At 50.0% G+C, this 22,269-nt stretch overlaps 1 protein-coding gene across 15 annotated transcripts in view; it reads left to right on the top strand.

Annotated features, from left to right (window-relative positions):
- ARNTL (aryl hydrocarbon receptor nuclear translocator like) overlaps nucleotides 1-22,269 on the top strand; it is a 106,569-nt gene that overhangs the window by 67,854 nt on the left and 16,446 nt on the right. For 4 of the 15 annotated variants that reach the window (XM_040989082.1, XM_040989080.1, XM_040989085.1 and 1 more), the window contains 10 exons: nucleotides 2,150-2,279; nucleotides 5,330-5,454; nucleotides 6,005-6,152; nucleotides 8,299-8,337; nucleotides 8,596-8,637; nucleotides 9,864-10,021; nucleotides 11,661-11,740; nucleotides 16,476-16,568; nucleotides 18,132-18,249; nucleotides 20,652-20,801. In XM_040989082.1, the coding sequence (XP_040845016.1) occupies nucleotides 6,013-6,152; nucleotides 8,299-8,337; nucleotides 8,596-8,637; nucleotides 9,864-10,021; nucleotides 11,661-11,740; nucleotides 16,476-16,568; nucleotides 18,132-18,249; nucleotides 20,652-20,801 (820 nt within the window). In that variant the 5' untranslated portion in view covers nucleotides 2,150-2,279; nucleotides 5,330-5,454; nucleotides 6,005-6,012. Of the gene's footprint in view, nucleotides 1-2,149; nucleotides 2,280-5,329; nucleotides 5,455-6,004; nucleotides 6,153-6,675; nucleotides 6,698-8,298; nucleotides 8,338-8,595; nucleotides 8,638-9,863; nucleotides 10,022-11,660; nucleotides 11,741-16,475; nucleotides 16,569-17,602; nucleotides 18,250-20,651; nucleotides 20,802-22,269 lie in introns of those variants that run through there. The other 11 variants (XM_040989091.1, XM_040989086.1, XM_040989081.1 and 8 more) reach the window with 6 other exon arrangements.

Genomic DNA, 22,269 nt, shown 5'->3' with positions numbered 1-22,269 from the left:
CTTTACATTGTTGATTAGGATAAAAAGTTACAAGGGCTAAAGGGAATATTGAGGAGAAGCCCCACCCAGTCTCCCACCTGCCCCAGGTCCCAATGTAGGGCATGCTCTGAGATCCTTGCTCAAGTGGTCCCGGTAGTTCACTTGTATATTATTTTATTGATCGTTCTTACATCTAAGCACACCTTTTGGAAGTGAAAACAGTTTTCCAAAAATAATTGAAGCTGCTAAGTTTCTTTACCTTGTCGAAGCGCACAACAAAGACCTTGTGGTTATTGTTTAGTAACAGAGGGCGAGCCTGCATTTACGTTAGCCTTTGTTACTTCCCTGAGTGTGCTCCTTGGCAACAGTGGTGAAGGTGACACATTTCACATGGACCTTAGCAGAGCCTACATTCAAGTGGGACACGCAGAAAGGACGTGCACTTGTTCACTCATTTCATGTTTGCTAGGTAGCACCTGGGGTGAGGTATGGGCTGGGAACGGAGAGGCTCCCGTAAGCTGGGGCCTGGACATGTGGGGAGACTGTCCTGAAAGCAGGCGCTGGGTGTGAGCTGCCAGCGGCAGGGAAGGCAGGTGCAACCCACCTGAGGGCCGTGGGAGAAAAGCAGAGCTCCACCAGGCCTCGGGCTAGGGGGTGGAGAGGGCTGCCCCGTCCCTGCCCCCAGGCCGGCTCAGCCAGGCAGCTGCTACAGCCCTCACTATGGCAGTCTGGCCGGAGCTTCCGGCAGCTGATGGGCAGGCTTGGGCTGGAGACCAAGCGAAGCCTGATGTTTCCTGCCAGGTAATGTGGGGTTCTGTCTGGAAGGCTCAGTGTGCAGCAGGGAAGTGGAGCAGAGAAGTGTCCCAAGCCAAGAGGGGTTGTCCTGTCTGCCCCCACAGAGAGGATGGTGGTTAAGCAGAGAGGCAGGGACTGGAGACTGTGGGCAGCAGCTCGACCCCTCCCTCCGAGGGCTGTGCGGAGAGAGGGAGGGAGTCCAGGGTGGATGCCGGGCTGCTAATTTGGGGGCTGGGAGGATAGCATGTGACCCGCACAGGGAATCAAATTTAGACAGAATTACATATCGTAGGCTGAGGATTTTGCATCTTTTTCTTGCTACTCCCCCCATGTTGAGGCTTGGGAACTAGAAGGTGCCCAGGATGGGTGAGTCCCCCTGGGGAGGGTTCTGAACCTGACAGTGAAGAGGAGTGTGGTGAGAGGGCAGGAGCAGCTGTGCAGGGGTCCATCCCCAGAGGGTCTCTCATGGTGTATGCCAGAGACCGGGAGGATTAGCCCATGCAGTGGGAAATGATGCCGCCTTTGCTGCAGAAATTAGGAAGGCTCCATGGAAGAGGCGAGCCTTGGCCTCAGAGCAGGGGCTGAGGACTGGGGTTGGGCGATGGGGAGGCACTTTTGTCTTTTCTTCAGTTCAGTTCTTCCTGGAGGCAGGAAGCCTGCAGCAGAGAGAGTTGCTCGGAGGCCCCTTGTGCTGTCAGAGAGGGAACGGCAGCATGCCCCATGCAGAGTGGCTTTCTCTGTGCCCCCTGCGTGCTGGGGGTAGTTGAGGCTCGCAGATGTTTCCCTTAAGCAGTTCGGCTCCGTGCCTGCACCGGGTCCCAGGTGGTGGCCTGGCTGGCATGCTGTTTTCTAGACAGGTTCACTGCTGGTCCTCGGTGTCTGGGTTCTGGTCCCCGTGCTCACCTGGGAGAGCTGAGTGAGGTGTGCGGTGGTGGGAGGGGGCTTCAGAAGGCCCACCTTTCCCTGGCTGGCTTATCGCCCTCTGTGCCTCAGTCTGTCTCTGTGTGATAAAGGAAACAACGGTGCGGGCCACATGGAGTGAGCGAGTTCATCTATGAAAAACAGCGGCAGGGCTGTCCAAAAAGTGTAGTATTTACTTCTTCCACCGATGGGAGAAACAAGCCTAGCTGACAACAGACTCATACATTCCTTTGCAGTAACACAGAGGGCGCTGGTTTTCATACAAAAATGTCTCCTGCCAGGTGGATCTGCAGTGGGGAGTTAAGAAGGAGTGGAAGGGGGGGCCTCGAGCCTGGCACTGAGCACAGTGCGGGGTGCTAGGGGACAGAGCCTGGCTAGTCGTCCTCCCTGCCGCGGGGACTAAGTGCTGCCCGCCTTGACCTCACTTGTGCGCACCCCATGGTTCCTGCCGTAGGTTTTGGGAAGAAGTTGACTGGCTGGCGAGGAGATTACAAAGCATGAGCATCGCTTTGAGGTGATCGACACATCCAGCAGTCCCTCAGTCCTCACATGCTGGATTGGAGGTTTAACAACTGTGACTTCAGGTAATGAATGAGTAATTCCTTCCCACCACCCCCATAGCTACAGCTCGCGTGGCAGTCCTTTCTCTCAGGACTGTGGTTTCTCTCTGGAACCCTGACACTTACAACATTCCACCATGTCCAGTCACTTGACTGCTCCAGAAGAGAGGGTGGGGACACCAGGGCACCCCGTGTCTGGCACGCAGCCCAGGGGGCCAGGAAGAGGGTGGCTCTGCTTGCGTCCCTGGCCCTGCTTCTCTGAGTGTAAAGTGACAAGGTCAGAAAACTCTCTAAAGTGATTATGTCATTGTAAGTCACTGAAGGATAAATTAGAATAACCATGGCATTTCTGAAGACAGGGAAAAAATGTAATAAGAGCCAAATGATTGGTTCTCTTGAATACAGCAACAAATTCTAAAGCTGCAATCATGAAAACAGCATGGTTGGTAGAATGGCAAGAATGAGAGCAGAAGAACAGAATAGAAAGTCCAGAAATAGTAGATAAACCAATGATAGCATTTCAAACAATTGCTAACAAAATATATGGCCGACAAATAGTGTTAGGACAAAAGTCTATCCATTAATAGGAAATAAGAAAATGTTCCCTTAAGTACTAAGGTAAAGTATGAATAAAAGGTAAAATTGGAAAAGTGTTAGTAATTATTTTGGGGGTGAGAAGAATTTTTACAATCAAGTTCAAAGGTGTAAGATAAAGAATTGCTATTCCCAAATCATAAAATCACCTGTTGAGTGTCTACTTATCAAACGCTTAGTATGTGCTGGAAAGTATTCTAGGTGCTAGGGGTGCAAACACTCTGCAAAACACCTGCTGTCCTGACAGAGGGCATGGTGAGTAAAGAGGAAATCACTCTTGATCAAAATCTTGGTAAAGACCGTGGAAAAAAATAAAATTAGGCACTGGCTTAGGTGGTTGGCAAGGTCTGTGTTCTTTTACACAGCCAAGGAAGCATCACTAGTGAAAGTTTGAGTGCTGTTTGAGAACAGAGAAATGGAGGAAAGAGGAAAGAAGTGGCTGAATTCTGTTTGTGCAGTGTTGAGTAGATGGGATTTACAGATGGGTCAGGTGCAAGGTTATGGAGACAGGAGTTAGGCGGGTTGGAGTCCTGGCCGGGGAGCAGGATTGTGGTACTGCTCCCAGATGGAGAAGCCATCAGGTTCCCGGTTCTGGAAGTTTCAGCTTGAGGTTTCTGTTGACTCTTCAGAGGGAGGCGTCAAGAGGGTAGTTGAGCATGAGCATCTGGCAGTGGTCCCAATCTAGGCAATACTTGAAGCAGTAAATCTGTGTGGAGCTCCCACATGGTGATCCTAGACTGAAAGGGACTCACAGACCATGCACAGAACCCTCAGTGAGAGGGGAGGGCAGTGCAGAGGCAGCTAAAAGAAAAAAAAAAAAAAAGGAATGACCAAAGAATTGGAAGGAGGACCATGGAGGCTGGCATCTCTGAAGTCAAGAGGCAGGAGGGCGAGTCCGGCTCCATCAGATGCCACAGATGGGCCAGGCACTTAGGGCCTGGAGAGCTGGCCTTTGGCTCAGGAAGTGGAAAGTCATGGAAACTCTTTGTGTTGAAATAGCAGGACAAAAACCTGATCTGAGCCGAGGTACAAAAATTAAGAGGAAAAGAGCTGGAGACAGAGAAATGGGCCAGTAGCTGGTGGGAAGTGATGTTCAAAAATATTTTCCATCTCCCAAGGTGGGAGTTACAGAACTCGTGTTTTTATCCAGCTGGGAATGGTACTAAGGCTTCCAGTAGATGAGAGGAGGAGCCCAGGCTTGACTGACTGTAGGGTCCCATTGGAAGTGCTGGGCTGTTGAGGGTGGCGCTGGCCTCTTTGCTCAGCTATTGGCTGAAGGTGAGGACTGGGTCGATGTTAGAAGCTTGTCAAGCGAGGATGAAAGTGGTTGCTAGCAGTGTGCGAGAAACGGCAGCCAGAGGAGGGAAGGGTTTCAAGACAGTCATGTCCAAGTGTCTAGGTGAACATGGGACATGGGGTGGGAGACTGACATGGTAGAAAACAAGGGCAAGGGTAGAAGGGACTGCAGAGAGATGTCCCTAGAATTAAAGTACCATCAGTAATAATTGTATGTGTAAGTGAAAATGGTGTGTGTGTGTGTGTGTGTGTGTTCCCCTCCCTTACTGGTAGAGTTTTTTGGTTGAAGATAGAAATGACTGGAACGTGTCCAAAGCACAGTGTTTCAATACATTCCTAAACACACAACTTGTGTTTCTTTAATCCATCAGTCTTGTTCTTTTTCTTCCTTCCTTCTGTTCTTTCTCTTCTCCCTCCTTTCCTCCTTCCCCACCTCTCTCTCTTTTTTCTTTCTTTCTTTCTTTCTTTCTTTCTTTCTTTCTTTCTTTCTTTCTTTCTTTCTTTCTTTCTTTCTTTCTTTCTTTCTTTCTTTCTTTCTTTCTTTCTTTCTTTCTTTCTTTCTTTCTTTCTTTCTTTCTTTCTTTCTTCCTTCCTTCCTTCCCCCTCCCTCCCTCTCTCCCTCTCTTTCTTTCTCTCTTTCCTTTTCTCTTTCCCTCCCTCCCTTCCTTCCTTCCTTCTTTCCTTCTTCCCTTCCTTCCTTCCTTCCTTCCTTCCTTCCTTCCTTCCTTCCTTCCTTCCTTTTCAGAATTCACAGAAACAGAAAGATCTTCCATCCTCTGCCTTACTTCCCAGCTGGCAACAATGGCCAAAGCTAGTCCTGGTAGAAGCCAAGAGCCTGAAATTGCATCTAGGTCTCTCACATGGGTAGAGGGATGCATGTTCTTGGCTTAACAGACACATTAGTGGGGAGCTAGATCCATAATCGAGCAGTCAGGACTCAGGCCCACACTTACAGGGGATGTGAGCCTCTCAAATGGCAGGTTAACCCACTGTGCCACAATGTTGACTGCTAGTCCCACTCTTAAGTAGTATAGTCTGAGAGAGAGTGCAGGGGTAGGGGTGGGGGGCATGGAGATAAATGCACAGAAGTATTCATTCTAGCAGTGCTTAGAAAAGTACAGAATTGGCACCCAGATGGCCTCAAGGGTTCACCAGGAGCTCTCATTCATCTTCTTGTTTTGCAGATGAGGAAACTCGGGCCCAGAGGCCGGGAGTGACAGCTCCAGGTGGATCACCCAGAGCCAGGACCCCTGACTGTCACCAGGGCCTGACCTCCTCACCTAGTTTTGAAGTTGGAGTCCCTTGCAAGGTACGTGGCCTCTTTTGGGGGGTTCAGCTCACTTTCCTGCTCTCAAAATATAGGTTTTTGGGATGCTTGGCAGATTCATTTACAGTGTCTTCATTCTGCAAGGTTTTCCTTGGGTACTGAAGGGCAGCTAGCAGGAAAGGTGGGACTCCTGAGAGAGAGTGGCCCTGAACTCCTGCTTCCCAAGAAGGAAGTAGGCTCAGAAGAAGGCTGTTTTCTTGAAGTTTTTCCACTGAAGAAGACAACCAGTAAATCACATTCATTTATCTCATCGAGCGCAAGTGTACCAACTGGCAGATGACCTGAGGCCCTCAGCGAGCATCTGGGACCCTGGGCACAGCGGGGACGGCACAGGGTTGTTGCTCCTTGAGCTGCAGGAGCTCAGCCTCTGGGGGCTTTTGTGTCTTCTCCAGAAGATGGAACAGGGCTGCTCAGTTTCCTGTGTCCTACCCTTTGCTTTCTTCTTTGTGCCTGTGGTTTGGTGGGAGCTGAGATGTGTGAATACCTTAAGCCAACTCCATTGCAATCAACACCCGCCTGCTAATAATTCCAGAGCCTCCCATGGCGGACCAGAGGATGGACATTTCTTCCACCATCAGTGACTTCATGTCCCCCGGCCCCCCGGACCTGCTATCCAGCTCCCTCAGCTCTGGAGGCATGGACTGCAATCGCAAGCGCAAAGGAAGCTCTACTGACTACCAGTAAGGCCTGCAGGGCTCGTCCATCCCTAGGCAGTGCTCAGTGTCCACCTACAGGTGTGGGCCACCCAGGGGCCAGCTGCTGCTGCCCCTAGATGCAGGGCTGGGAGGACGGTAATGCTAGGTGACCGTGAGGTTGGGGTTGCCTTTATCCTTGCCTAGGTTTTAAGCCCAAGGATGCCCCCAGCTCTGCGAGGGGGAGGGGGGGGCCTTATCTCCTCCTATCCCCAGACTATTCCATGTCCAGGGAAGATGAACAGCCTGGAAGCCACATTCTGCCTCCTCTCTCCTTTGAGCAAGGGGATGAAGGCTGTGGGTGTAGTCTCAGGAAGTTTCAAGGAGACTTGGTCTGAGGCCTCCTGTGAGAAGAAGACAGCAAGTAGCAGGTGCTCAGTGGGTGTCTGGGGAGTGAGTGCTTGTAGAGGCCATCTCTGAAAACAGCGCAGGAGCCCTGGAAATTGTCTCGAAACATGACTTAAAGTAGCATGTACCTGTCATCTTAAATAGTATTTTTGCTTCTTTTTAGACTTGATGACTTTTCTTTTTGAGTAAGTAAATTTCTATGCCTGCAGTCAAGTCTCCCATATTGATACAGATACCTAGGGAACGAGGCAATGTAGTCTTCAAAGGCATGCTTTAGTCTGTTCAGGCCCCTGCATGGATCTTACCCACATGACCTCTGAAGAGGTTTTCTTTTGTTTAATGGGGGAAAAAAATCTCCAAGGTGGTGTACCTCCCCCTGCCATTCTCCCCCTAGCAGATGTTCTTTTAGCTGAAGTCCACCAGTTGGATTTGGGGAGCACAGTGGCAGGAGGGCAACTGCCCACTAGGAGATGCTGGAATTAACATGTAAATTAGTCCAGATGAGGAAGAGTGTGCTGTCCAGTGGAAGGACAGTGGATACAAGGTCAGCAAGGCTCTCTTGTAGCAGGAGCTGCCTGCTGGCAGCGGGAGCAGGCAGTGTGTCCCCAAACCACTGACTCCACATTCACAGACGGCAGCAGTCTAGAACTGGGCTTTCCATACTTGTTGCTGTGCAACACTCTTCCGATTCCCCACAAGTTGGAGTCCAGTTTGCAAATGTTCTCTGATTTCTGGAGTCTTGGCTGTTTAAGCCACCATGGAGCCTTTCCCCAGAGCCTGACTACCCCAAAGACACACAGAACAGCCAGGCAGAGCTGCCGATCTCAAGAGCAGCCACCCTGTGAAGCAGCAGGGGTGGGGTTGGAGTTTGTTTCCAAAACTCCAGTTCAAGAATCCAGTTCAATTTCCTCTGAACTTTAGAGACTGGCCAAAGAACCTCAGACCTGAGGAAGCCAAGACACCTAGACTGTTCTAGACTGCCGGCCATGTGACCCAGTGCTCCTGGGAGCACCTATTTGTGCCCAGGAGATGTCACGTCAGCAGGGTCTTCATCCCACCTGTGTGATGGAGAGTGGGGAGAAGCCCAGGTGATGGCTGGTGGCCACCAGGAAGCAGCAGAGCTGACCTGGGATGACTTGGAAGTCCCACCTCGAGGACATTCCATCTGTTTTTCCCACTGAGCTGCAGGCTGTCAGGAAGCTTGTGTTTCCGGGGCCTGTGCAAGGGACGCACAACCTTGACTGCAGGATGCCAAATGGTCCTCGGCCCACTGCTCCCCTCCGTGCCAGGTCCTGAAGCCCAGACCATGTGTTTCAGTGCCTTGGAAATGCAGCCTAGCTCTGCTCCAGTACCCCTCTGTTGCTCTCATTCCCTTCCTCCCCTTACTCTCCCTCTCCATCAAACAGACAGGTGTATATGGGTGTCTTTGATGCTTTATATGTTTTGCAAATGGAATAAGCTCCATTTATCCAGAATGCTGAAGGAATGAGGTTGTGGATGCTGCAAGAGTTTCCATCAGCACTATATATTCTTAATTTTCAGTCAGAATAAGGTAAAATTGATGTTAACAACCAAACTCCACTGAGACTGTATGTAACTCTCACATGATAATCTGAAAAGCTGTGTCAGCTTTGCACATTCATTGTTTTACTATTCTCCTTCATGAATTAGTACCAAGGCTCCTCGAGCCAACAGTTGGGTTTCTGGATGAATGAGAGATTTCTGTATGACACCAAGCTATTCTATATATCTTCATTAACAGTCACATTCTCTCTTGTTTTTCCAGAGAAAGCATGGACACAGACAAAGATGACCCCCATGGAAGGTACCATGAACCTAGTCATTTGAACTTCTGTATCCCCGTAGCCGTTTTCTTGCATGGTTACATTCCCATGTCCTTAACCAGAGATAAGCACGGAGACCATGAACTGGCAGGCTCCAGCCTGTCTCCCTCCAAGCTCCTTCCCTATGTGGCCAGCCACCAAGAGCAAACACGAGTCAGGCAGAAAGAGAACAGGAGTGAGTAATGGCCGTGCACTTATAGAGGATTGCATTTTTATCTTTTGCTTCCCTCCCCACCCAGGTTAGAATACACAGAGCACCAAGGCAGGATCAAAAATGCAAGGTAAGTCTTGACCCCATTTCACCCACAAACTTTGAGTTTCAGCTGTCTAGAGGGCAGCTGAAGTACACCGAGTGCTCAATCCCTGCGTGGCCACTGGTCCTTTTGGGCACTGTCATGTCCTTAAGAAGCAGGGCAGTGGGTCTTGACTTGACATCACCATTTGCCCTCTGCTTTTTCGAAGTGGAGCTGGCCTTCAGCCTTTGCTGTCTACACATGCTGAAGCTAACAGAGACTGTGGAGCTAGCAAGAAATCCCTCCAGTTCCCCTGCCCTTATCTGTAGCAGGCTCTTCCTCCCTGACTCCTGGGCCCCACAAAGGAGGCCTGTCTCAGGGAGTCCATGTCTGGGCTGTGCTGTGCTCCTGGAGTGATGCTTCTCAGAGCTGTAAGACACTCCACAAGGGCAGGACAAAGCACACACTCTGCTCCGCTGAGAAGATCCTCTCAGGGGACCTCCCCCGCCTTCAGTCCCACATGCTGACCTCTTCCCATTGGCTCTGGGGCCTCCCCTGCCATCAGTGGCAGACCTATCCAGGATTGTGTTGTGATGCACAGAACCAGGGGTTGCACAAAGCGGTGGTCCAACCTCTCAAGTTTCCCCCTGGCAGACAACCTTTGCAGGTGGTGCCATGTACCTGCTGCTGTACCTCGGTACCCCTCAGGGAAGCTCTGGGGCTCAGATGCAAGGTCTGCTGCATGTTGGAGAGTCCCACCTGAACCACAGATGGCCCACATGCATTAGTGCAATGAGCCTCAGACAGGCTAACAGTGGGAGGACATGATATCATCCACTGGCCACACTGTGGGCTCCACTTGGAGCACAGACAACCCACTGTGGGCTGGGCTGTAGTGGCTGCTCCAGACACTGCTCTGTGAAACCTCTGCTTCCCTTCTCTCTCCTTCCACTCCCATCTCTAAATCCAGTTTTGCAGAGGCTGGGAGTGGAAGCAATGGGGAGAAACTGATTCAGTTTCCTTGGAATGACAGTTTATAGCATTCTCTTCCTGAATGCTAAGAATGGGGTGAATGTAAGGAAACGGGAACTGCCCTGGCAGGGAGACTGCTTTTGGGGAGTGACGTTAGTAGAAGCAGCCAGTCTACACCATTCTGCAAAATCGACATCTGTCCTATCTGAGGAATATTGAGAAGTTACAACTCATTTATTTTTGTCGTTTCCCTAATACTCGGTTCCATTTCCTGAGATATCATCTTTCATGTTGCTGTGCAGGGAAGCTCACAGTCAGATTGAAAAGAGGCGCCGGGATAAAATGAACAGTTTCATTGATGAACTGGCGTCTTTGGTACCAACGTGTAATGCCATGTCCAGGAAACTGGACAAGCTGACCGTGCTCAGAATGGCCGTCCAGCATATGAAGACACTGAGAGGTGAGGCCCTGGTGCAGGCTGACTGTCCTTCACATCCGTGTCCACCAATGTTGCCATCCTTGGCTAGAATGTTCCCGAGTGTCCAGGCGAAGGTCGATTCCATCCTAGCACCTCGCTGCATGTAGTACGTTGTGTTTGTCAGCAGCAGCCCTGGTGCCAGGTGTTAACTGAGACGGGGTAAGTCTTGGGATGCAACTCTGCAGTCACAGAGCCCCAGAAGGCCCAAGCCGTATGCCCTGCACATCTCTGCGTGTGTGCCTGGCAGTGGGCTTCCTGCCTAGCGGGGAGGGCACTGCTGACGTGGTGTCCTGTGGGATTGTGTGTGCCCCTGGACTCCACCTCACGGCAGGGACACTCGAAAGGCTGTTTGGGTTTTTTCAGAGGCGAATTTGTCAGGATTCCTTTGAAGAATGAGTCACCAGCTAATGGCTCCTGCTGCATTTCAGTGTCAGAAATGAACACGGGTGATATTTTCATCTTCCTAGAATTTTCCTCAACCAGGTTGGCTCTTTGTGAGGGAAGCAGTGGTTTCCTTCTTTTCCAGTTGTGGAGAGGGTGAGGAAATAGAGGCTGAAAAGTGGAAGTGCTTTTCCAGATCGTAAGGAAAATGTGTCAGACATTTTAGTGAATGCTGTTCTGGAACTTTCCATAGCTAGCCTTGGACTGTTGGCAGAAATTGGAAGACTGACACCCACTCTGACCTCTGACCTGTGTCATTAAAGAGTGGTATCTTTACACTTGCACAAGGTCTATAGAAATAGGAAGCCGATTTTGACCTCTGATCATCATTACATTCAAAAACATCATTAAAAATGAGCAAAGACAGTGAGTTAAATTATTATAGAAGTGTTTCTACTAAAATGGAAGGGGAAAAGTGGCAAATCTCAAGTTAGGATGAAAAGCAGAGGCGTGGGTAGGTAGGCTAGGTACTGAGCTGGTTGACGTGCAAGTCGCAGGCGCATCCAGTCAGCTGCGTTCCCCACGTGGCTTTAGGTTGCTGTGGATCCGTTTGGCTCGATTCCTTCCCTGTTCTCCCTCCACTGCCATCTTTCTCAGCTGTTGTTCTGGGGAACACCAGACAGACAGCCTGAGTTTAAAGCCCAAGGCTTGCCCTCTGTTAGTCCCAGGGGGCTAGTGCTGTGTTAACTGAAGGAGTTGCCAAGTGCCCTTCACTCATCCCTGGTGAAGAGAGACTCGCACTAACTACCTTCCACGGTGCCTTTCCCCAGGGCCCGGTGAGGGGGCTGGATGATTTCCTGTACGGGTGGTGGTGACCTGGGGGAGTGCTCGGCCACCACTGGAGCCAGCACAGGAGGGGATGCCTGCAGGAGCCACTGCGGCTGCTTTCCCTCTTAGAGGCAGACTTCTGGAACTCTTCTGGGAATTCTCATTCCCTTAAATGAGACAAGCAAGTTTAAATCTCCTGTAAACAGCAGTTTCTCTTTTCAGTGGAATTCTCTGGGATTGTAGGATTCTGTCCAAAGCCAGATTAACCCTGTCTCCATTATGGAAAAAGGAGGAGAGATGAAAGTCCTGCATGGTAGAGACCAGGTCCCGTCCCAGATGGCGTGAGGTAGGGAGGTGGAGTGAGGCATTAGGTCAACGTCAAGTGTGCCAACTTTTCTTCTTTTCCTCTAAGGTGCCACAAATCCCTACACAGAAGCAAACTACAAGCCAACATTTCTGTCAGACGATGAATTGAAACACCTCATTCTCAGGGTATGTGGCTAATTTGGGATTGTTTTGCATAGCATGTGTTTGGATACGTTTCAGAGTAAGCCCTAGCGAGTGGGATCTGACACCTGAATATGAACCATATGTGCACACGTCCTCTCTTAGGTTGCCACCTTTCTGATTTTTGTGTATTTGCTTTGTTTTTAAGATCTGTTTTATTGGAAAGACAGTAACACAGAGATAGAGAGATCTTCCATTTACTGGCTTACTTCCAAAATGGCCACAATGGTCCAAGCTGGGCCAGGCCTATGGCAGAAACCTAGAACTCAGTCCGTATTCTCCCATGTGCATGGCAAGGGCGCAAGAACTTAGGTCAGCATTAGCAGGGAGCTGGATTGGAAGGAGAGCAGCCAGGATGTGAGCCAGTGCTCCAGTATGGATGCCAGTGTCACAGGTAAAAGCTTAACCAGGCCAGAGTCCCCATCTTTATGTCACTGTTTGGGTAGGCGTCATGTTCCCCCACAAAACCTTTTTGTTCTTCTTTGACCCTGCTTGGGTGAAAATGAAAGAACTTTGCTGCTGTGATTTTAAATCAGAAGAGGCAGGATTTTGTATAAAATAAGAGGGAGTGAGGACCTTAGAAGGGGCCAGAAACTGACAACATTGGAGAATCTTTCTTCTGGCATAACCAGGAACACAGAAATTCCCACCTAAGTCTCTAAGTCAAAACAACAAAGGTGAACAAGAAGATCCAGTGGAAGAGGAGATGCTTCTGCCTACTTGACTTTACACTTCTTTGTCAAGTTTGTGCAGCGAGCTGCTTGAGGTGGTCCTCTGGGAACTAGCTGGCTTCTCCCTTCAGTGGAATTCTGCGCGGAACCCGGTCTGCACAGAGTCCACTTTTGCTGCTGTAAAGAGTGAGATTTACCTATAGGCGGAAGAGAGAGGAACTGGTTTGGAACTTAAGGTAGAAAAAAAGAAAACCGTAACTCTAAGGAAGGATACCTATCCCCTGTCCCACGCAGCCAGGGCTGACCTTGCCTGCCCAGTCCCCTGCAGCATCTGGAGTGGAAATCTTTGGCTGTAGAGCACAGGAGTAGAAGCCAGTGCAGCCGGATGTTTCCCTCACTGGTACCTGTTGTCGGTTCACCCCAGGCACTCTTGACCTGGCCCAGGTGCTCTCTCCAATGCTCTGTCAAATGGGAACGCTCTTGGCTGCAAGAAATGGAAGACCCGATGAATAGCAAAAGTTTCATTTCTTGACATCTGTCCTGTGCAGGTTGTGTGGGGATGCTGTGGTGGTGTTGTGAGGTCAGCCTGAGCCAGGCTCTGTCTTCTCATACAACCATCTCACATTAGTAGCAGCTAGCTGGGTTCATTCTTAAAACAAGAAGGCCTTGCCAGGTCTGCATAGCCAGAACAACTGGAGTGGGTGGCAGACTGCCTCTCTTGTCACCGAGGATATGTCTGCACTGGAGGCCCTAATGTTGAACTGCAGCTTACTGGGGAAGGGGCCACTTGGTCGCCTTCCAATACTGAGCAGCGTGTAGAAGCAAGGGTCTAGATTTTCCAGAGCTACAGCCATTGCTGCACTTCCCTCTGTAAGTGGCTCCTGCAATCCAGTACAACTCTTCAGCCATGGGCTAGGTGGCTTCATGGTGCTTCTGACGCAGGACTTCTCGCCTAAGAAGGCGTCCTATGGGTGCCCCATTCTGGACAGCTACAGTACTCCCCTGGGGGCTCTATCATACATGAATTCTTACTAGGCTAGGATTTTAGCATCTTTTGCAGGATGCAGTTCATGTTCTTCAACCAACATAGGGCTTTTATGTCTACCCAAATGGCCCAGCTTGTCATCAGTGACACTTTGAACCCTTTGTGACTTTCAGAAAGGATGTGCAGGCCTCTGCCTTTCATTCTGGTTTATTTATGAGTTCAGAGAACATTCTTGCTTCAGGACACATGGCACTGTTCTAGAAGTATGCAAATCCATGACAGTCACTTCCGGGTGGAGCCCACATGCATGGCCTTTGGGATAGCACTCTCGGGGCTCAGTGCTTCAGACCCCCAACTCTGCCCTACCCCTTCATCCTTCCTGTAGAAATGTCCTTGGGTGGGCCCGGCGCGGTGGCGCAAGTGGTTAAGGTCCTCACCTTACATGCCCGGGATCCCATATGGGCGCCGGTTCTAATCCCGGCAGCCCCGCTTCCCTTCCAGCTCCCTGCCTGTGGCCCGGGAAAGCAGTCGAGGACGGCCCAAAGCTTTGGGACCCTGCACCCATGTGGGAGACCCGGAAGAGGCTCCTGGCTTTGGATCGGCATAGTATCGGCCATTGCGCTCACTTGGGGAGTGAATCATCGGATGGAAGATCTTCTTCTCTGTCTCTCCTCTCTGTATATCCGCCTTTCCAATAAAAAAAAATAATAATAATAATAATAATAAATCTTTTAAAAAAATATATATATATTATAAATATATTATATATTTATATATATATATAATATATAAATATATAAATATATATATATATATATATATATATAAGCCCATTTAAACAAACAAACAAAAAAAAGAAATGTCCTTGGTCTCAGGATGTGCTGAGATTAAAATTAAAAAAAAAAAAGAAAGAAAGCCACCCCTTCAACAAAAAACACTAAGTGTGGCAGGCCTGGCTCCAGGCACTTACCCCGAGCACAATGGTTGATTCAGTACTCTCCTGTCACCATCTTGAAAAATCTTAATTTTTCACCCAGGATGCCCAACATTTTCATTTTGTACTGGGCCCTGCAAACTATGGGTCCCAATGAACATACTGCTGCCTTGATGTTTTGGGGAGGGCGGGGGAAAGCCCTCAGCAGCTATCTAAACGATAGTTTGGCTGCAGGAGCTAGCCTTCCACTTTCCCTCGCCCATGCCAGTCTAGCAGCACTAAGTACCTCAATAAGTACCTCTAAATATCTTTTAATAAGCTGTGATCAGGCATCGGCAAACCTTATCCATCTAGAATCTCTGCTTCCCCATGTTTTGCAGACTTGGCAGCCCAACCAACACTCTGGTGTATATATGGCCTGTGTTCTCCAAGAACAGACCTGCCCCTTGTTGGCCCCCGGGCCCTGTGCTCCCTGCAGGGCTCTCAGCTTGGCTCCCCAGCTGGCCCCTTGTGCCCAGCCCCCTCCCCCCTTGGCCTACCTACAGAGTGCGGTAGAGTTGGGGTGTTCACGGTCTCCCTGCACAGACTCTGTTCATGGGGCTCTGGAGCCGGCTCGCTTTAACATGCCTCGGTTAAAGTCTGCTTTACCCTTGACTCAGTCCAGCCCTGACTTTGCCCAGCCAGCCCCACAACCCTCTGCCCAGCAGAAACCCTCTGTCACCTTCCTGCCAGACACCTTTCCAGCCACCTAAGCTGCCACATCAATGGAGAGCCTCAAGCCAGTCTTCTTGTGAGATGAGAGGCTGTCTGCCAGGCAAATGAGGAAGTTATTAATACCCTGCTTTTTGGCAGAGTGCGGCTTCCAGCAGATGGTGGCCCAAAGAGGCACTTCCTCCTCACTGTCATCCCTTGCCCCCAGCCAGCTTAGCGACCTAACTTAGGAAAGGATCCCTCCTGGCTTCCTTCCGGCTGGGTGGGCTGCCAGGTGCACACAGCAATGCTGATCTGTTCGCCCCATCACTGCTGCCTCCCCAGCAGCACATGTACCATTCCTTCACCTGCAGCCACTTACATTCATTCCCTGGTTCGGTGAATTAACTTAAATCCCAAAGGTACTTTTGTGGAAATGGGTACAGAGATCTTCTGGTTTTTTTCCAAAGAGCAGACTCAAAATGAGTGAATAAAGCAAGAGATTGGCTCGCCATGTGGTAGCACTGGGGGAACTGAGGCTCAAGAACCAGGAGTTCACTGTCTACAGGAGCCCGCCAACGTAGGATGTGGGGATCCCAGGCAGTAGCTGAACTTACAGCTCCACAGTGCCCACCCCTACAGTGGTTTTGGCTTTCATTTCCATGTTGATGGCTGGCACAGGGCTGTGTTGCTGGTCTTGTTTGAACCCCCGTACCAGTGTGACTCAGATGTACACAGGCTTGAAAACTAATTTCTCTTGATCCATGGCTAAGGTATTTGTATTATAAGACAAGAAAAAGGAAAGTACAAAGTGTCCCTTAGAGTCCTCAGTTTCAATACAGGTGAAGATCTGAAGTGTTGCTAGAGATAAAAGCACATTTGGTAGAGACTACAGCTGAAGCTCTGAGAGCTTCACAGGCTGTCCCACATGTACCTGACTGCTGCCCGCAGCCTGGCAGCTGGAGGGCCGCTCAGCTGCTCGTGCCATCCTGTGCTGGCTCTCAGGGTGCAGCTCCCCCCGGCCAGTGTGTTCGAAGTGGCAAGCAATGTTCAGGGAAGATGGTGGCTAAGACATTGGACAAGGGATTCTGATCTCAGATTCTATAGAGTTCTCCCTAGGGTAATTACAGTTGCAACAATGAAATGTGATTTCGCACAGAGTTTTTGTTTGAACTGGAACTCTCAGGATTGGCCTTTTCCCTGTAGTCATTCAGTGCTTTCTGGATGTATGTAAATATCCGAGGCAGAGGGACATAAGATCCGTCAGTGGCCCTGGGGAGCGTCTGTTCCCATCAAGGATTCAAGTGTCTTGTGAAAATTGTGAATGAATGTTCCTGTAATTTGGAGCCTTAGAAAACAAGTCCTTGATTTGCTATCAACGTGATTACAAGTCCTATTTCCTAAAGTGTGATAACTCGATTATCCATTTCTCCTGATTAGGCAGCAGATGGATTTTTATTTGTCGTAGGATGTGACCGAGGGAAGATACTCTTTGTCTCCGAGTCTGTCTTCAAGATCCTCAACTACAGCCAGGTATCGTCCCTGCTCCCCTCGGGGTGGCAAGCCTCACGGCAGTCAGACAGAGGCCCATTTCTCAGAATAATTATAGCATATGTCATATGAAACCCTTCCTCCAGAAAATTCTTAACTGCTTCATAGAGAAATGCATTTAAGCTTTGAATACATACCTTATCTGCACCCAACCCCCAAACGCACACCCCCCCACACACACACCAATGAGACTCCGCCTCTTGTCAGTAACATTGTGGTTTTCTTGCTTTACAACTTTCTTACTACTACAAGGTTAATTTCCAACAATGATGAGGAAGAGGTCAAAGGTCAAAGCCGCAAGCCTTTCTGACCAAGGAGAAAGGTAGACAGATAATTGCATCCCAGAGAGTGAGAAACTTGAGAACCCACCCCCGTACTGTTGTTGCTATTATTTATTTTCCTTTTGTTTGAAAGACAGAAAGAGGCACAGAAAGAATCTTCTACCAATTATTTCACTTCCAGATCCCCAGGATAGCTGGGGCTGTGCCAAGACCATTGATTCTCCCCAAATGGCCACAACAGTCAGGGCTAGACCAGACTAAAACCAGGAACTCCAACTGAGTTTCCCATAGAAGCCTGAGCATTTGGGACATCATCTGCCTGCCACCTAGGATGCTTTAGCAGGAATCTGGATCAGAAACAAGGCAGCCAGGACTCAAGCTAAACACACTAACGGATGCAGGCACCCCACATGCTGACTTAACTTGCGGCACCACAGTGCCTGCCTCCTGGGTGACACCTCCTAACTGCTATATCCAAAGCCCATGCTACCCTATACTACTTTGCGCAGTCATACGCTCTGTTGAACCTCATCTTCCTCTAAAAATTATAATTACTCAGAGATTTTATGGTAGTTTATTGGATCAGATAAGAGTAATATGTATTAAAGCTTCAATAATGAAGCTTTTCACCTGTTATGTCCGCCAGAGGTTTTCATTAATTCAGCCATCCATTCATTTATTCATTCATTCACACACCAGTGTTTGCATAGATGTCTGGGAGGCAGAAAAACAGAATCAAAATGACATTCACACGAATCAGAATAAATGTAAATGTAATACTTTTAACCTTAGAGCAAAATCATGGAGGCAGTATTTTTTCCCACCTCCCTAATTAAGAATAAGGTGACAGGAGTGTGGTCTGACATGATTTAGGAACAGGGGGGCTTAATGGCAGAGCTGGGATCAGTCCACCACTGCATCCCTCTCACAGTGGAAGTCGTGGCACCAGAAAGAAAGGAGAAAGAGCAGGTGCAACCCAACGATTCTTGCCTTGGAGGAGTGTGAACTCTGTTGCGATGGAGCCTTTCCTCGCTCAAATTGTTGATCAAGTGTAGATTAGAATCCCCCTCTGGATGCCACCTTCATCCTGTTGCTCTACACCAGGGCTGGGACACATGTATGTAAAGATCTATGCACGACATGTTTGCGATTCTCATACTTAAAAATACAAAATAAAGACACTGATGTCTGGGCTGGGCGCTTGTTACACAACTGATCGTCTGCATCCAGCTGACTTGTCATTTTCAACATCTCATCCCCACAGAATGATCTGATTGGTCAGAGTTTGTTTGACTACCTGCATCCTAAAGACATCGCCAAAGTTAAGGAGCAGCTCTCCTCCTCCGACACCGCGCCCCGGGAGCGGCTCATAGATGCAAAAAGTGAGTACGGAGAAGCGTCCCCCGAGTGCCCTGTGAGCAGAGAGAGCGGCGCATGCAAGTGGCCACAGCTTCTCTGCCCTTTCTGTAGGCCACAGCCACTAGTGGTGGCTAAGTGACATTGTTTACATTGCTTTGGGCTTGTGTGATTTATGTAGACAGGAGAAAACCCTCCACGTCCCCATTAACTGGGGGGAGGAAGAGCTATGCTCACTTGGTCTTTCCTGGGTTTTCATTGATTCTGTTTTTTTCAGAATATGGAAATTTTGTGTTGTGTGCTTCCAAGCGTTAAAGGGCTCTCCCCACTTTGATTTGTTTTCTCAAAATAAATTAGGAATCTATTTATCTGAGTTGCACATATGTAGCTTAAAGAAATAAAAATAAGAGCATCTCTCATATTAACATGTTTCTTTGACCGAAGCAGTTGCAGGGGTAGATCAGCTTCTGCTCCTGGCTTCCTTCTTAAAGCAGTGGACCCACTGTTCACATTCTCCCCCCCGCTTTCTATTCCTGCACCTGCTCCCGTGCCCCCTGTATGACACTGCCTTCTCTGCTGGTCCTGTGGCAGCCTGTGCCCTCCTGTAGCAGAGCGTGAACTCTGGAGGCAGGTGCCTGGGTCATGTCCTGGCTCTCCACTTCACGAGCTGTGTGACCTTGAGCAAGTTACTTAACCTCTCTGTGCCTGCATTTCCTCAGCTGCTATTTCACTGGGTAGCTGTGAGGATGAACTGTGCCAGGTTGCCAAATGAAGAATGCAGGGAAGTTCTCAGTGCTTCGTACAAACAGTCAGTGTCATGTCACCTTGGCCCAGTGCAGTCCTGCCCATAGCAAGCTTGCTGCTGCCAGGCTCTCCACATTAGCCCCTGAGAGCAGTGCCACCAGAGATCTCCTTTGACACCTCCTTTTCGTTGTGTGCTCCCTGGTACCCATGACCCTTTGTAGTCTGGCCCTAGCATCCTTGTAGTGACCTCAGGAGAAAAACGATGAATGGCCTTCGGTCCTCGCCCTGCAGCTCTTACCCTGCGGGCAGCAAGGCGAGGAGACAGACAGCACCTGCACAGTAACAGGTGCAGCCATCGAAATAGACCAGGCAGAGGGAGCAGGATGAGTAATTCTCATGTGGGTGTGAGCTCAGGCATCACTGAGTAGATGAGCTCCGGGTGGGCTTGTGGAGCGGAGTTAGTTTGCCAGACGATGAAGGAAGGAAGAGAGGCAGGGTGGCACCCGATGGGCTGCTTGCTGCTACTGGAGCAGAATGTGTGTGGGGGAGGTAGCCAGTTGAGGAAGAGGGTCAGGCAATTGCACCACAAAAATCTTTGTGGTCTGAGGGCCAGGCTTGGGTCACTGTTCTGGGGAGGTCACAGAGAAGGTAGATTAGACAGGAGGACACCCAACAGGAGCTACTCTTTGCCCGATTGCTCTTAGGGTGGTCGTGGGATACTCCCCCCTTCTTACATACCACGCCCTGCATCCGCCCCTACAGTGATCTGTAACCCGCAGCCTCCCTCTGCACTGACCGTTTGCTCTTGTACTGCAAGGGGTCAGCGTTGCCCAGGGGCTCGCCATTGTAGTCACACCCACCTCCAAACCATCTAATGCAACTGAGCTAGATCAGCCCAGCACCAGGGAAATGCTGCGAGACACAAACATGAGCCATGTGTATAATTGCACATTTTGCTGGTAGCCACATTAAAAAAAAAAAGCAAAAATAAGTGTAAAGTAATTTTGAATATTTTATCTAACTCACTAAATGTAAAATATTTACCATGTCAAATTTATTTTAAGCATTAATAAGTTCATTTCCCTTTTTGATACTAGTTCTTTGAAATCCTGTGTGTATTTCACCCTTAAAGTACCTCATTTCAGAAAAGTCACATGCAGGGGGCTCAAGAGCTGCGTGGAGCCTCGTGGCTGTTTTAGACAGCATGGATCTGGAGTAGAGCCCGGGAATCTGAATGTGGGAGCAGCACCCGAGGGATTCTGGCCCCAGGCCAGGGCAAGAACTTAGAGCCATCACAGCTTCCTGCCATCTTGCCCATGCTGCTGATGCCAGCCCCAGCAGCTCCTTCCTCCTCGGGGAGCTCAGGCTGCTTTGCCACTCTAGGCACTAATCACACGTGATTGTGTGTTCACCATCGCTTCTCAGGGCACACTGCCATTCCCCCAGCTCGGTCAGGAGCAGACCCTGTGCTGCCCCCAGAGACCCTCATCCATCCATCCAGTAGTGAAGTGTGAGCGATGCACCTGTGCGCAGCAGGTCTTCTGAGGTCTGAAGTGGGGAGAACTGATGCTCGCATCCCGTGTAACGCTGAGGCAGTAAGGCAAGGGCTGGCTCAAGGTCACACTGCCCCTCCTGACAGACACCGCTACACTTAGTTTATCACATTTTGTGTGTTGATTTGCAGCTGGACTTCCAGTTAAGACAGATATAACCCCTGGGCCATCTCGATTATGTTCTGGAGCACGGCGTTCTTTCTTCTGTAGGATGAAGTGTAACAGGCCTTCGGTAAAGGTTGAAGACAAGGACTTCCCCTCGACCTGCTCTAAGAAAAAAGGTAACCATTTCCCAGTTCTTCACAGCCCCACAGTCCCCTGCAGGGGCATGCCCCTAGGATACTGCTTCAGTGGCTCCAGCCTGGACCCTGCCATCCCCTGTCAGAGCGGGCAGCTGGGAGGGAGGACAGAGGCTTGTGGGAAGGCTGTGTGCCTGCTCCTTCTGTGTGCACACAGTCAGGACAGGGTCCTAACTGCCCCCTGAGCACCTGCCCCAGCACGCTGTTCCCCTGCATGCTGTGGGATGCACGGACACTCTCCATTTTCCTTTCTCTGGAAGGGTTCGTTTTGCCAGGAATTGCTCACACGGCACTTCCCTTGTCCCCACCATCCTGCCATTACAGGCTGTCTTGCTGGATACTTTCGTTGGGATCCTCCTGCTCTCTGTCCTGGCACAGCTTCCCTTCTTGGTGGGCTGCCACTCCCTCAACCTTAATGCCATGTACATGCCAGGGGCAGCGTGTTTCAGTCCCATTCCTCATCTGAACTCCCACTTCATAAATCACTGCTTAGTAGATCTAGCCGCTTGGGTATCTCTCTCAAGGACCTCCCAAACATGACGTAGGCCACAGGCCACAGGCCACAGGCACTGCCAGAACTTCCCTTCAGTGTCAATGGCATCGCCTCGCAGCTGGCTGCTCTGGCCAGAAGCCTGGCGAGCACCCTTCTGTTGGTCACCACCCAATTAGGCAACGTGCCACAGTGAGCGCCAGGTGCACTGTTGATCCAGGTCTGTGCCCACCCTATTGCTTGTTCACATCCAGCCGCCCCAGCTCTCCCCAGGTCTGCAGAGACTGGCTCTGCATGCTGCTCACCCTCCGCTCAGTAGCATATACCTACTCTTTCCCTCTCTCTCTCTCTCTCTCTCTCTATATATATATATATATATATGTTTTTTTTTTTTAAGGCGGGAGAGAGAAGTGAAGTGATCTTCCATCCGCTTGTTAAGTCCCCAGTCTGAACAACCTGACTATACCAGGTTGAAGGCAGGAACCAGGAACTCTGTCCTGGTCCTCCAAATGGATGGCCAGGCGCGAGTGCTTGAGGCACCTGCTGCTGCCTCACCAAGTTTGCCTCAGCAGAAAGCTGCATCAGAAGCAAAGGCAGGACTCTGTCCTAGGCACCCCAGTGTGGGCTGTGATGGTTCCAAGTGGCCAAATCCCCTGAATGATCAAATGCAAATCTGTTTTCTGGGTCACTTGCTGCAAAGCCTTCAGTGTTTTGCTTTTCTCTTGAAGAAAAACTGAGACCACTAAATGTAAGCAATGGGCAGCCAGTGTTCCCACTGCCACACAGTGCGTTCCTCGGAGCGCCTCAGCCCGTCTGGGCGAGGCCTGTGTCCATGCTGCCACCTCTCAGGGACTCTGCCCTCACCCCCTGGCAGCGCCCTTCACTGGCTTTATTCTGGCCTAGGCAGCTGTGTCCCGGCCTGTGGCCCCTGTAGGTCGCCTTGCTAGTGCTTGCTTGCAG

Source organism: Ochotona curzoniae, unplaced genomic scaffold, assembly GCF_017591425.1.
Source record: "Ochotona curzoniae isolate NIBS_2020 unplaced genomic scaffold, NIBS_Ocur_1.0 contig_517, whole genome shotgun sequence".
Taxonomy (NCBI): domain Eukaryota; kingdom Metazoa; phylum Chordata; class Mammalia; order Lagomorpha; family Ochotonidae; genus Ochotona; species Ochotona curzoniae.
This window is presented reverse-complemented; position numbering and strand designations above follow the sequence as displayed.